Source organism: Asparagus officinalis, chromosome 7 (genome assembly GCF_001876935.1).
Source record: "Asparagus officinalis chromosome 7, Aspof.V1, whole genome shotgun sequence".
Taxonomy (NCBI): Eukaryota; Viridiplantae; Streptophyta; class Magnoliopsida; order Asparagales; family Asparagaceae; genus Asparagus; species Asparagus officinalis.
This window is the reverse complement of record NC_033800.1, coordinates 95,554,885-95,569,885: the sequence shown is the minus strand read 5'-3', so window position 1 is coordinate 95,569,885 and position 15,001 is coordinate 95,554,885. Positions and strand designations below refer to the sequence as shown.

General features: G+C 38.2%; 1 protein-coding gene across 2 annotated transcripts; it reads left to right on the top strand.

The window, feature by feature from the left end:
• On the top strand, positions 1,104 to 14,703 carry LOC109850883 (probable ubiquitin-conjugating enzyme E2 23). 2 transcript variants are annotated; one of them, XM_020420969.1, is made up of 8 exons: positions 1,104 to 1,340; positions 8,663 to 10,943; positions 11,216 to 11,356; positions 11,445 to 11,945; positions 12,140 to 12,209; positions 12,306 to 12,445; positions 12,912 to 13,223; positions 13,866 to 14,703. In XM_020420969.1, exons 2-8 carry the CDS (start codon positions 8,727 to 8,729, stop codon positions 14,127 to 14,129), a joined length of 3,645 nt encoding a protein of 1,214 aa, XP_020276558.1. In that variant the 5' UTR covers positions 1,104 to 1,340; positions 8,663 to 8,726; the 3' UTR covers positions 14,130 to 14,703. The 2 variants fall into 2 exon arrangements, with proteins under 2 accessions (XP_020276558.1, XP_020276557.1); XM_020420968.1 differs by having other exon boundaries at positions 1,166 to 1,340; positions 8,707 to 10,943.

Here is a 15,001-nt window from a genome sequence, read left to right as displayed (position 1 = left end):
GATGCTTAGCTAGAATGTACACGTGTCGGCTCCTGGGGGAGGACTAACACTTAGTCAATTTCTATGTAGTAATAGTTAGGAAAAATAATAAAGATTGTTTGTGCTTGAAAAATAAAAATTCAAATTTTTGGGCAATCAGGAGGAAAATAAAGATTACTATAATACGGTAACATGCTTTTCCTTTCAAAAGAAAGAACTAACTTCAATATTCAATATATAGCAATTCAAATAGCATCAAATTAACTTACTTCTATAAAATCAAAATCACATCAAAACATTAACCACACTACTCTCTTTAATTGATGATGCCTTCACACGGATCATCTTTTATATCTTTAAATTTATTTATTTTTTCCAATAGTTTTGATGTTATAAGAACTTAATAATGCCTTGATAAGAAAGTAGGTCCATTAATTCTTCTTGGCAATATTTATCATTTATCCTATTACATTTCTCATTTGAAATATCACTTCATACAAATATATAACACAAGTATTGAAAAAAATAAATAAATGAGTTTTTGATATTCTTTTTAAAAGCGAGGTATAAAAAAATGAAGATGTGTCTCTCTCTCCAATAGGGAGATATATCCGTGCCTCAAATAGTCTAAAGATATTACAAAATAAGAATTGAAAGAGGTAAATGCGTTTTGAAGAGTTTTTCTGTAAGCAACTGACATCGAGCTTCACAAGGTGTAATAATACTAGTCATAATAATATAAGAAAAATTCTTTAAGGACCCAAAATATGGAACCAATAGGGGGGACAGGTGAGGTGTTCCACTCCTATTGGATAATGAGTTGGTCATCATTAATGATGGTCAACTCATTATCCAATAGAAAGGGGACACATCACTTGTCCCCCCTATTGGTCCCATATTTTGGGTCCCTCATAATATAATATAGTAATACTTATCTTATGGGATCCCGACGATCAATGTGTTCTGAATTGGATTACCCGCACCCCCTCCACCTAATAAATGATTTTTTTTTTTTGCCCCCCAAATTCTCAAGCGCACGCTACTTGTAGATTACACGTGTGAGACCCACAAAACCACCTGTACACCTCCATCCGACTCAAACCACACCTGATCTTCATCATCGCGACACGAGCTCGAGCTGAGCGGCCCTTCGTCCTCCTTTTTAAGCCGGTGAACCCCCTTTCTTTTTCCTATTGGCAAAAAAGCCCCAACATATATAATTTGCCATTTTTAGGAAATAGACAAGGCATCTCCTTTGCCCCTCCCTCTTTTATCCCTTTCGTCTCTTCGCCGTCGACCCCGGCATCGCTTCGTGATCGCTTTATCGCTGCCTCAAATCTTCGCTCCCTTCGATTTTCAAGGTTCCAATCTCTACTTAAATCCCTAATTTTTTTTTAAAATCTGTTTGCTTGTTTTTCTTAATTTCTTTTCAATCTGGGGTTGCTTTTGTTACTATGATCGATCGCTGATGATGCCCTAACCCCGTAAGTGTGTTTTTTAGGAGATCTTTTAGGTTCTTGGATTTTTCTTTCTTTGTTTATATTTTTGTCAGCTGGAATAAAGATTCTTTCTTTTTTCCTGGAAAGGATAAAGATTGTGATTGAGGTAATCATCTGATCAGGAGGTGCGTATGTAAATTTAGTCTTTAGGTTTGTGGTGTAGCTGTTGTTTGTTTTTTCTTTCTCTCAGTATTCGGTGATTGGTTATGTGCTCATGTGACCAATATTGTTTATTGTGGACTCTAGCTATACGCATTTGAGGACGAGTACATTACTTTAGTGAAAATTGCAGACAACTGTCGAACATGGAAATTATGTCCATTTGAACGCTAAGAAATACTACTTTCATGCTAGTTCTGGTCATTGCTGAAGTTGTGGTGAGGGGGTTATAATTTTGTATTATACCACCCATGTTGCGGGTACCTTATATAGGTAGGATTGCAGGTATTTTCTTCGTCAACCATTTCGAGGAATGTAGAAAATGTGATTATTTTTAAACTTGTACTAATAGTTCAGGTTCTATTTCGATGGAAAGTGTTCTAGTTTTACTAGTTTGTAAAATAGCTTATATAATGTCATAGAACTTAGAATTAGTTAACAATGACCTAAGACATGAAATAAAGATGGAGAAAAGAAAGTATTGTCTTTGAGAAGAAAACTTGAGACGTAAAAAAGATCTCAGAGTCTAGACATGGTGTCCTTTGTCCTAGAGATGAGGCTAAATGTATGTGCTGTATCCAAATAGAGATAGCATACCAGATTTTCACAAAGAAACTAATATGAAATAGCTATACTAAAGTGATCAATGACAAACAATTGATTATGGACTAGGAATACTAGTGTTACTAACAATGGAACTTTCATCTGTTGCTTGTGTTCGCACCTTGTTATTTCCTTTCCATGAAATCCTCAATATTTGTCTTTTTTTTGTTACAAAGCTGATGCTCCTCCTATTTCTCTCAAAATCAAGTCAGTCAGGATATTGGTATCTGTGTCTTTCCTTGCTTTTCCATAATCTAATGTTATTTGATATTGATCTTGTTACATTGTATTTTGTGGTCCTTCTAATGTTATCTTGAATCTCATTTTCCTAATCAAAATTTAGAGAGCAAGATATGGCATGTTATGGTTATTGATGACATAATTAATGCAAGGTAGATATTTGTTTCAAATTTCTATTTGGCTTGGCTACCTCATTTTGTCTTAGCTCCACTTTATTTAGTGTATCATGTGCGTCGTAAATATTTAGGTGCATGCATGCCTGTCTTTATGTACTGACATTGCCATTGTGATGATATGGCAACTTAGCAGTAAGGATGCATGCTTTGAGATAGCAGCCTCACGCCAAGCAGAACCAGTATCTAGGAACCTCACCACTCTGTAGTAGGATGCTCATGTGGTACCTTAGTTTGTATTGATGCATCCATGTTACCATTTGAAATTTTCAATTTTTGCTAGAAATTTGATATGCTTGGTTATGATCAAGTTATATACCATCTAGCATATCACTCTTATCTGTACAAGATTTGACTTTTGATCAGTATGCGAGGAGCTACTATGATATGATCAATTGCCTTTTGTTAGATCCTTCTCTATTTATTTAATTTTTTCTCTGTAGGTTGTCTAAAAATCACTACAGGTAGCTGATCCCTCATCAAACACCGACGATGGAAGTTATAATCTGACGATTTTTAGAATGCTATAATTTAAAGATTTTCACGTAGATCGATGAAGGATACAATCTGACGACATTCATAATAACCGATAAAAGCTCTAGTTCAACAACTTTCACAATCAACATCGGGAGTTAAAATCTGACGACTCTCATATTTTCAAGGAGCTAAGATGAAGATTACAAGATGACGGTCTTTGCAACGTTCCAGCAAAAGAGATCATAAATTAATGGTCTCTTCACATCAAAATACAGAGGTCATCACTGCGTTACACCATCAAAACGTAGAAGTCACCCCTGTGTTACAACATCAAAACGCGGATGTCATCCTTGTGTTACAACATTAAAACGCAGAGGTCATCCCTGTGTTACAACATCAAAACGCAAAGGTCATGCCCACGTTTTAGAGTCAAAACACAGAAGTCATCCCTAACGCTCCACTTAAAAAAAACACAGAGTTCGTGGACTCAAAACGCAGAGTTCATCTCTGCGTCCCAACTCTGCGTTTTAGATTTACAACGCAGCGCGACCTGTGCGTTCAGCCATCAAAATAGGCCAAACTCTGTGTTTTAAGTCTAAAACGCAGAGTTCAGACTCTGAACGCTGTTTTTCAGCGTTTGACTCGTTCAAATCACGAACTGAACGGTTTCAAAATCGTTTTCTTCACGATTTGGGGAGCAGTTTAAGGGGATGGTTACATCCTATTTAGCCCCACTTAGGAGCGAATTAAGGGGCAGTTATACCTCTTAATCCCCTATAAGTAGCGGAAAACTCAATTAAGTTCGGGCTCTCGGATTGATCCTTCTTTTGGCCTTCAGCTTGGCAGAAGAGAGGAGATCTTCGGTTGGCTTTTTGGGGAAATTGCTGGAGCTTTGGAGATCAACAACGAGCTTTCTTCATCCTTGGTTTACAAACCGATTTCGGTTAAATCAACTCTTTCATAGAGTTTTAAACTCTTTCATAGAGTTTTAACTCGTTCAGAGTTATCAACTCATCAAGAGTTCTTTAAAACTTGCCACATAAGTTCTTCACAACGTCAAATCGTGAGAAGAAAATATCGTTCCAGTGAAGCGAAACGTCGGACCGTCAACGGAGAGCAAACTCAACGTGAGCATTCGAGGGAAGCACTCCATCGTCACCGTGAAGAACCCAGAATTAAACAAAGGGGAGAATTCAGATCAATTTTTTTCTTTTTTGTAATCGAAAATCCAAATTGTAATTGAGATTGAGAGAATACAAATCAAATATATTTCTTTTAATTTTTCTTTTTACTACAAATTTTCCACCAAACATTCTCGTTATTCATACTGCGGAAGTGCGGATGACAATTTATGCTAAAGACATGTTCTTCATCTTTTGAAAGGGCATTTTGCAGTATTAAACATTCTGTGTTTTTTTAATATTAAAATGTATGCACTGCATGTGGGTAATGCAATAATGCCTCAAGTCATTTTCAAATTGATGGACCAGTACATTCCATTATTTCAAGTTCTGGTTTAAAATGATTAATGTTGTATGGACATGATTTGTGTGCTCAGTACTTCTTATTGACCATATTCTTTACCCTCCACTCTGTCAAACAAAGGCATGTATTGCTCTTGGGGTTTTGTTTAGCTGTGGGAAGAAAGGAGTATTGCCTATCCTAAGTCCTAAATTTGGATAGTGGACCATCATGAGATAGATTGCAACTCGCACATAATTGCTCTAAATTGTTGGCATATGGCTGTTTGGGTTATTTAGTTTGAGAGGTTAAGATGAGCAAATTTTCTAGGATTCTTGAATAATATAATAATATAGAAGCCTTCCGATATAGTTGCAACGAAAGGAAAACTGTAGATTTTTAGGTGGATATGTACAACTGTGGACTTTGAAACTACCGTAAAGCTTCGAGCGTTTAATTTGTTTTTGAGAACATGCAGCAGAAAATTTTAATGTATCCAAAGATTCTAAACACAGTTATGCAGGGAATTGTTCATCTTGTTGCCGGTACTAATGAGAGGGGTAAAAAAACATGTAATTGAAAACTATATATGAGATGAGTTTCTGACATAAAGTCATCAAAGCAAGATTTATGTATAGTTTTCAGTATGTACAGCTGATTTGCTTTAGCACTCGTTTCTTCTTTATCTGTATTGTTATTATAGTATAAGCAATTATTTCTATTCTCCCCAGATTCTGATTAGTTTGCTTTTTCTTTTTTTTCTTTTTTTTTCTTTTTTTTCTTTTTTTCTTTTTTTTCTTTTTTTTCTATTTTTTCCCTTTTGTATATTAGGAAAACCAAAATATTACACATGTGATGATGACAAGCGGGCAACAAGCTGCGTCGCTAATCCTTTCTGAATTACAAAACCCAACCTACGAAACACGTACTCAACTGATTTTGTTGTCGTCACATTCCTATTCATGAATTTTTGTACCCTCTTGAGGAACTCCATCACATCAGCTGCAAGGTAACCAAACGTATCGAACGCGAACGGGATGAAACTGTGGTGGTTGTCCTTGCAAGCTTGATCATGTGTTTGTCGCCCTATCCACTGCATGTCCAACCGTGAACACTCCATTATCAAACCCCACCAACGGAGACACCCCCGTGAGATCAACACAAGCATGCTTTTCCCCGCTCCAACTGTAGCAAGAACGTCTGTCGGCTTTAAAGTAGATCTAGCCTCTCCAGGAGGAGTGAGGAAGTTGTCTGACGCTTCTTTCTTTTTTTTCTTTTTTCATTTTTTGTTTGGTGAGCTTTTCTACCTCACCTTTCTGTGAGAATCTATTCTGTGATTGTTACCTCTCCTCTTTAGCACCTTGATTCTTATGTTCCGATTTATGGTTCAAATGGCTATAGTTATGTGTGAGCTTAGGTCAGGAAACAAAGCAAGCAAGGTCTTTGAAGTGTTTCAAATGACTAGTTTTTCAGTCAGTCATAACATCTCAGGATAAGTACGTTAGAAGAAAAGGTCAAATAGAAGGTGAAAAGTGTAGTTTATAAACCTAATAAAATTATTCACCATGGATTTTCCTTGTATTCTTCCTCCACCACTCTTTTTCTTGATTATTCACTCTATCATGATAGAGATGATGATTTCTAATGTTATTTAAAAATATGAGGATTGGAGTCGGAGCACTTATTCAGGCAAATAGGAGGGAAAAAGTTTCAAGAGAGGAGCACTTATTTAGGCAACTAGAAAAAAGGAGGGGGATAAGAGAGGACATATGACTGTTTCTGATGAGGACATCACGGCCAGATTCGGACGCACCTACCGGTGTAGAAAACGCCCTCTGGTGGACAACATGCCTATTTGGTTTTTATTTGAAATTTGAATTATGGTACAGAGTTAGTAGTTGATTCAGTTTAAACAGTTTAGATTTGAAATTTGAATTTTGGATCAAATTTAGTAGTAGAGTCAATTTTGGTATTTGAGTGATTTTAGAGATTTCAGAATTTGTATTTTTTCTTTTCTTTTTAAGCACTGTTGTAATCAAAGAAGGTAGAGATTTTTGAATATTTTTTTACCTGAATTGCTGTGTGAAACTCGCGGCCTAGTGGTGTGAAATCCTAGCTGTCGCCACCCCTTCCCTCCTCTTCTTCTACCCTGACAACCCCGTCGTCATCCCCTTTCCCCTCTACTTCCACTCCAATCAGTCGCCAGTCCCGAGCTCGAGCCTCCTGAACAAGTCGCCCGCCCGTCAGCGTCCTCCTGTCATCACTTCTTCCTGTCGCCCGCGTCTTCCCGTCGCCTCGTCGTCGTCACATCTCCGCCTTCGTCTTCAATCGCCACCGTCATTCTTCATCCTCAAACGTTGCTCGCTCGCTCTTCCCCTCAGATTGAAGATCACACTGAGGAGCACTTCAGATCTGGTTTTTTTATCAGACTAGACTCTGGTTCAGTGGATTTGATTTTCAGTTCAGATCCAACCCGTAAAGGAAACAAATCCGTTAATTCATACCTGATCCAAAATCTGTTCCAGGCCCGTTTGGAGTCTAATTCGAACCCGATTCGAATCCGATTCGAATCTCGACTCTGCAACCCATTAGTGTATGGCCGATCCTACAGCCGAGAACGCCCAATTCGTGTACGACCCAAAGACCGGCGTGGTAGACCTGCAACTCTCAGTGGTTTGACTACCAGCCCTTCGACACCCCAACAGAGTATATTGATCGCGTGACCCCTCAGATCGCTGATAGTGTGGAGAGTCGTCTGGGAATCAGTTCATGGTACCGACGCTTTCACCTAGACGCACCACTTCACCCCAGCTACATAGCTCTCAGAGGAGATCTCTCTCCCCTCATATTCGGTGTCATCACACCACCTCCAGTGGTCCCTTACGTCGAGCCTGTTCAGACCGACGAATGTTTTATTTTCTCTCAACCCGGTACTTTAGGAGCTGCCATCGTGTGCATGTTATTATCAATTATAATATCAACTGCTATTGTACTGTATTTTGCTTGATTAGTGAGAGAGTGACTTTTTTTTACCTCGTATATGACTTAAATATTACAATTCGAACTTTCATTACAAGAACAAATTATTACATTTCTATTCTGAATAATTTACAAGACTGTAAACTTAGTACATTGTAATTTTTGTTTAAAACCATCTAGAACTCCACTTTTTTCTTGATGCTCCTGTCTAGATCGATCGCTGATTTGGTGAAGCATTGTTGTTGTTTTTCATACCTGCATACACATTGTTTCACATCAGTTTCAATTTCACTTAAAGATGGTCTAATATTATTTTACCTAGACAATTGGTGATGTGCCCAGTAAACTTGTTCATGCTCTCCATTATGAATTTTTGTGCCGAATCTGCTGATGATGGGGAATATTCCTTCCTAGCCCTTATTGATACTGTTGGGTCAAACTCCAGTTTGAGCACCCTCTTTCACTTTTTTATGTTGGTGATGTTGTCCGAGTTAGATGGATTCTTTTATTATTTTTATAGTTTCATGTATGATGTATGTGAAGATTTTGACTTTTTTCATTGAAAAATAAATTTATTTAATTCAAAATTCTTTTTTTCCCCTTCCTTTTCTTCTTTTCGTTCTAGGTTCTAGGAACATATTCCATTTTCCTTCGTTGCTCGTTTTGTTCCTTATGTTGCAATTAATTTCCCTTTTTCAAAATTTCATCTTCCCTTTGTTCTGCCCTCATACTTGGCTAGTAGACTCTCAGAAGGATGTTCCTTGGGCGTGAACCTAAATTGCATGGTTGGGAAAGTTTACCTATACATCAGCTGGATTTCTAAGATTCATGGCGAACCTCACTCTTGGTGCATAGTTTCCTTGGTTAGGACTGACACCGATGTAGAGGGCTTATGTTTGATCTATGATTTTTCCTTCAAAGCACTTGCATTTTCTTCTCTTGTTGTAACTTGTAACCATGCATCACTATAGAGGGTGAAGTCAGGTTGATTTGCTTGCTTTTATACTTTCTGAGAGTTACAAGCTCTTGTTACTTTTTTTCTAGTTATTTTTGCTCTATGCTAGACATTAAGATTTATTACACATGTTTCAGCTGCACACTTTTCATTAATATCTGGCCTCTGCAACTTCTATCAGAAATTCTGGGTATACCTTGGATGGAAAATGAGCACGATCCTGTTCATGATAATCTTTGCAAAAGTATCAACATTGTTGAAGTGAAGAACATGGTGAATTTTATGGAAGCTGCTGCAAACTGCTCTGGTAAACAAGTCGAGGAGAATTCTGAAAATGTGCAGACAAAGGCAAGTGAAGTGCCTCCAGACAATAATAGTGATTGTTTTGTATACAGACAGGATGTTGTTTGCTGCATCAAGTATGAAGGTCTGCTTGGTGTTGTTATGGAAGTGGCGGGGGATGCCGATTCAGATGGGAGCCTTACGAGTGACAGTGATAGTGATATTGAGGATAATGGAGATAGGAATATTGATGACCCTGGTGGTAAAAGTGGTGAAGGTGGTGATAACAATGACATTGATGCAGACGATGAAGATGATTCGCTTCCAGATGGTAAGGTCAGAGTAGTATGGACTGATGGTTCTGAGACGACAGACAATATTAGCGACATCACTGTTGTAGATAGAGGTTTCTTACATGGGGATATTATTTCTTCTGCTACCAATCCAACAGGACAACTTGGTCTTGTTGTGGATGTTAATATCACAGTTGACTTATTAACTGCTCAAGGGGAGGTTATAAAGCAGATTACCTCCAAAGATTTAAAACGTATAAGAGAATTTACTGTGGGTGATTATGTCGTTCGTGGGCCATGGCTAGGGCGGGTGGATGATGTTCTAGATAACGTGACGATCCAATTTGATGATGGATCAATTTGTAAAGTTGTCAAGGCTGATCCATTGAGACTCCAGCCGGTTTCTAAATCTGTAATTGACGATGGAAATTGTCCTTACTACCCTGGTCAACGGATTAGGGCTGTTTCTTCTTCTGTTTTCAAAAGCTCAAATTGGCTTTCTGGTTTATGGAAAGCTAATCGTCTAGAAGGTACTGTTATTAAAGTTCAGACGGCATCTGTTGTTGTATACTGGATAGCCTCTGCTTACCTTGGTGTTGGCACTAATTCATCTACTGTGCCCTCTGAAGAACAGAACCCAAAGGACTTGACATTATTGGATTGTTTCTCATATGCAAATTGGCAATTGGGTGACTGGTGTCTCTTTTCATCTACATCTAATCCTGATGATGTCTCTAACAACAGCAAACTTAAGGAGCCTATACAGAGTTCTCATGCTGGACATGCTGATGACCGTTCAATCAGTGAAGAACTTACTGATATCATTATAAATCCTTGTTTACGAAGTTCTGGACAGGATTTGCATGCTACTGATATAGTTAGCAAACACCACCAGTCATTAGAGCCACATAACAATCTGACGGACATTGTGGAAGAAACCGAGTGTGATTCCCAGGGGATGCAGTCACTTTCTGGAGCTATTAGTACTGTTTATGATGAAAATGCTTCATCCAGAGAATCTAAGTGTGATAATTTGATGGATTTGGATAAAACAGTTAAACCGAGTGAAAACAATGTGGCGGCGTCAAATGGCAGCTTGCCAGTTGGTGGCAGTAGTAGATCATCATCAGTTTCAAAGGAGGTGGGTCATGAAAACTGGCCATCCTACCGTAGAAAGCTTCGTAAAGTCTTGTTTAAAAGAGACAAGAAGGGTCGTAGAAGAGATGAGACTTTTGAAAGAGCTCTGTTCGTTGTAAAGACAGTAACAAAGGTTGATGTGGCGTGGCAAGATGGAACAAAAGAATATGGATTGGACTCAACATGTTTGATTCCCATCCACACTCCAAATGATCATGAGTTCTTCCCTGAACAGTATGTTGTGGAGAAGGCATCAGATGAAGCCAGTGATCTTTCCGAAACTAAGCGTGTTGGGATTGTAAGAAGTTTAAATGCAAAGGAAAAAACTGTTTGTGTGAGGTGGCTTAAGCCAGTTTCCAAGCCTGAAGACCCTAGGGAGTTTGACTGCGAGGAAGTTGTCAGTGCATACGAACTAGATGAACATCCTGATTATGATTATTGCTATGGGGATGTAGTTGTTCGGCTGTCACCAATATCAACTTCTGCTACTACAAGCAATTTTGGAGAATCTGCGGTAGGGCACTACAAGCACCCTGACATGATGGAATCAGGAGTCTCAAGCGAGGGGTCAAACTATGAAAATAGAGAGCAATTACCAAAGAACAGTCCTGATGAAGATTTCACATGTCTTACATGGGTGGGAAATATCACTGGCCTCCAAGATGGTGATATTGAAGTTACATGGGCTGATGGAATGGTGTCGAAGGTGCATTTATTTCACCCAATCTTATTTAAATGATACTGCTACACCCTTTTTCCCTCTTGCCGCCCCCTCATGCACCCCTACCTCTTCCTGCTCCTTTTCCAAAGAAATAGTCACCTGATGCAGCTTCTTTTTTGAAATAGTACCTTCCACCAGGGCTGCCATTTTCGTTGCTTATCATTTTCCTCTTTAACTAACAAACCAACTATGAGTTGTAGCTTTTTTATTTGTTATTCTATTTTCATAAGATTTTGTATGTACTCTCCTGTCATTAGGTTGGTCCTCAAGCAATTTATGTTGTTGATCGAGATGATGATGGAGACTCATTTGGAGGTGGTAGTGAAGTTAGTGACGATGGTGCTAGCTGGGAAACTGTTGATGAAAATGACATGAATACGCTTGTAGATAGTGAAAAGGTTGACTTGTTGCCTTTGATATATTCATGAATTTCTGTAATATTTGTTTTCTGAATTTTATCTAACTTAAGCTTCTGACGATGTTCAGGAAGCTGATTTAAGCAATAATACAGACAATGTTCCGGATGTGGAAAATAGCAATCCAAGTCCCCAAGAAGACGGCAATCTTGGTCGAAATGGTGCACTTTCTGTGCCTCTTGCAGCCCTTGGCTTTGTTACTAGATTTGCCACAGGGTTGTTTTCCCTTGGAAGAAAACAATCAGATTCAGATCATTTAGCTGTGAATGGTACGGAGTCACAGGAGACTGGAGAAGTTTCAGATATGCAAAACTCAGGTGAAGAACTTGGGCATGCAATACTTGATGCCTTGGGTTTTAATCCTTCAGAAAAAGAAGTTGAAACCAGTGACGAACTTGGTCATTTGACGGCGACAGATGATGCTGAAATGACATCCGGGATTGATAATGATGACTCAATACCTGTTGAAATGGATGTTAACACTACAGGAGTTGAAAATCATTATAGTTTTAAACACTTTGATATAGTGCAGAATCCTTTTGACCATTATTACCTTGGTAGCAGTGCTCAGGTAACATCAGAATTACTTGATTCTTTCATGTCCTTAAGCTACTCCATTTTATTAAACTGGAATTTCTCAGTATACATCTGTTACGTGGAACGTCTTTCTTTTAGAATTATCATAGGCTACAATAAGATCTTTGAAAATTTTGACACATTTTTATAAATTCCTTAAAACGCTCTTCATATATCAATTAATTTCAGAGTACTGGTGGAAAGAAGTGGATCAGAAAAATTCAGCAAGAATGGAGTATCCTTGAGAAGAACTTGCCTGGTAATTTGATCACACTAACCATTAGAGTATTTAGATATCATGTGCAATGAACTGCAGTTGTCCGCTAGATGGTAACTTCCCATGGTTTGATTACAGATGCAATTTTTGTCAGAGTTTTTGAGGAACGGATGGATCTTTTTAGGGCTGTCATAATTGGAGCAGCTGGAACTCCATATCAGGATGGACTTTTCTTCTTTGACTTTCACCTACCACCCGAGTACCCTCAAGTTCCGCCGGTAATTAAATATCATGTCTTCTCATCTCCAGGCCTCTGATTACAAATATATATTGTTGCTCATTTTTATGTAAGTTAGTCCAGCTATAAGGTCATATCAAGAACATATACAAAGCTAAACCTTAATTTTAAGGGTTAATTGTGGATAAACTCCCTGTACTATCGTCCAAATCCAAATAGACCCATGTAGTTCATTGTTGCAGATAGATACCCTGAGTGAAATCTTTTTTGACTCTTTACCCCCATAGGAATCGAAAAGTATTTTACTGACAAATAGTCCTGAGGGCAAAAGAGTTAAAAAAAATCACTGAGGGGTCTATCTGCAACAATAGCACTACATGGGGTCTGTCACAGTTAGGCGATTTTACTGGGGTCTACCTGCAATTGGATGATAGGGCAGGGGGTCTATTTGCAGTTAACCTATTAAACGCTTCATGTCTCTAACTACAAATTATTTGCCTTTTCAGTCAGCATACTATCATTCTGGTGGTTTGCGTGTAAATCCCAATCTATATGTGGATGGGAAGGTTTGTCTAAGCCTCTTGAATACGTGGACTGGTAAAGGAAATGAAGTTTGGGACCCATCTTCCTCTAGCATCCTTCAGGTCCTGGTATCACTCCAGGGTTTGGTTCTCAATTCTAAGCCATATTTCAATGAAGCTGGGTATGAAAAACAGGTTGGGAGTATTGAAGGAGAGAAGAACTCTTTACCTTACAATGAGAACACATACTTGCTAAATTTGAAGTCAATGATGTATCTTCTACGAAGGCCTCCTATGGTAAAGAAACTCTCCTTTTTTTTTCTTTTGTATTGCATCATGCTTCAACCTATAAATAAATTTTCTAATAATACCATTCTATCCATGTTTTCATTTTGTTTTTTGTTTTAATTATAGATTCTCTATTTTGTGTTCCTTGATGTAATTCTTCTCTTGGTCCTGTTGCTTCCAAATGTGATGGTTGATTTTACATTTTAATATTAACGATAATTTGCTTTTAGCACTTTCTTGTGCGTCTGCTTTATTTCACATGAAACTGTTGGTATAAATGGAGAACTATATGTTTTATTCACATAACAATGTTGATATAAATGTAGGACTAACACTCTGTAGATAATTGTGATCAGTCTTCAATCTCCTAGTCATTTGATCATTAGATGATTCCCTCTCCATCTAAAGAAAAACACCCATTACCCACCCACCTATCTCAACAAATTGAAAGAACAGAAAAAAACTAGTAGACACCCATGAGAAAAATGTCATGAGACAGAAACCTACACTAAAAGAATCTAGCAAATTGTCTTACTGTCGCTGTCAACAATTTCTGATATTTGCGAGCCTCAGATGAAGTGTTGCTGTATTGGTTCTTTCTGTCTTAAAAACATTATTGTCTGAATTATGCTATTTGGATGGTGGGTGCAGCATTTTGAAGGCTTTGTAAAGGATCATTTTCAACAGCGTGGCTATTACATTCTAAAAGCATGTGAGGCTTATATGGGTGATTGTATGATTGGTTCACTCACAAGGGATGCCTGCATGACAGAAAAGAGCAAGGAGCATCAATGCTCTGTTGGTTTCAAGCTGATGCTAGCGAAAATCTTACCCAGATTGATCTCAGCATTCAAAGAAGTAGGAGTTGACTGCCAACAGTTTGAACATTTACAGAAATCAGAGAAACTTGCCTAAGGTTTGACTGCTGCAAATTTCTGCCTGTTTCTGTGATGATGGAAATTACTATGGTTAAGCAATTGTTTCAAGTGCACAGTCACCGACTTGGATTTCCTCAAGGTAATTAAGCTTTTCGGAACTGATTGATTAATGGTGTATCTTTTGCTCTCCACAACGTGCAAGTTATAGAATGATGGACTGTTTCAGTGTTAGATTCAATTGAATGCAAGGGGTCTCCTTTATTTGAGGTGGAAGACCACCTGATTTCAAGCTGTCAAATTATATACGTTGGTCAAAGACCAAAAATTATCGGGCTTGCAGGCCAAAAGAAAACTGTGTTTGTGTCTCGTTGATGGAAGTATCGATTGAGTGAAATTGGACCAGAAAAAAGGAGGGAAAAATAATCTGCCTTTTATTCATATTTTTGTTTAGATTAGATCATGTAAATTTAGGAAACTTTAGCTGCGTCGTGGTTCATGAGAGCATGTCCAATGTGGGGTGGGGTGGCGTTGGGGATGACATTCCTGAAGTTGAAGTTTTGTTTCTCTTCCGTAGTGATATATACAGCAGCCAAGGGCTGATGCTTCTTATATTTTGTTAAATTAAACTAATCTTTTCTGCAATATGGAGTACAGCTTTGCATCTGCCTTTTCATTGGATGTGAATTGGCCTTTAATCATGTAGAGAAAATAATCTCTGGCCGTCAGTTGTATGATATGATACCTAGCTGTTCTAATCCTCCGCAAGTTGCAGCTAGAAATGTTTGGCAAAGATAATGTCTAGTTGATCTGCAAAGAGTAAGGGTGTGTTTGGCAATAAATCAAAAACTGGGCTAGGATATTCTAAACCAGTATCAGTTTGGAAGTATCAACCAAATAGGAGAGAAATGT

Excerpts from the sequence above, each read along its gene's own strand:
- LOC109850883 (XM_020420969.1), top strand. The coding sequence starts at position 8,727 with ATGGAAAATGAGCACGATCCTGTTCATGATAATCTTTGCAAAAGTATC. Across the intron at positions 11,946-12,139 it reads ACCTTGGTAGCAGTGCTCAG|AGTACTGGTGGAAAGAAGTG; the intron begins GTAACATCAGAA and ends AATTAATTTCAG. Across the intron at positions 13,224-13,865 it reads TTCTACGAAGGCCTCCTATG|CATTTTGAAGGCTTTGTAAA; the intron begins GTAAAGAAACTC and ends TGGTGGGTGCAG.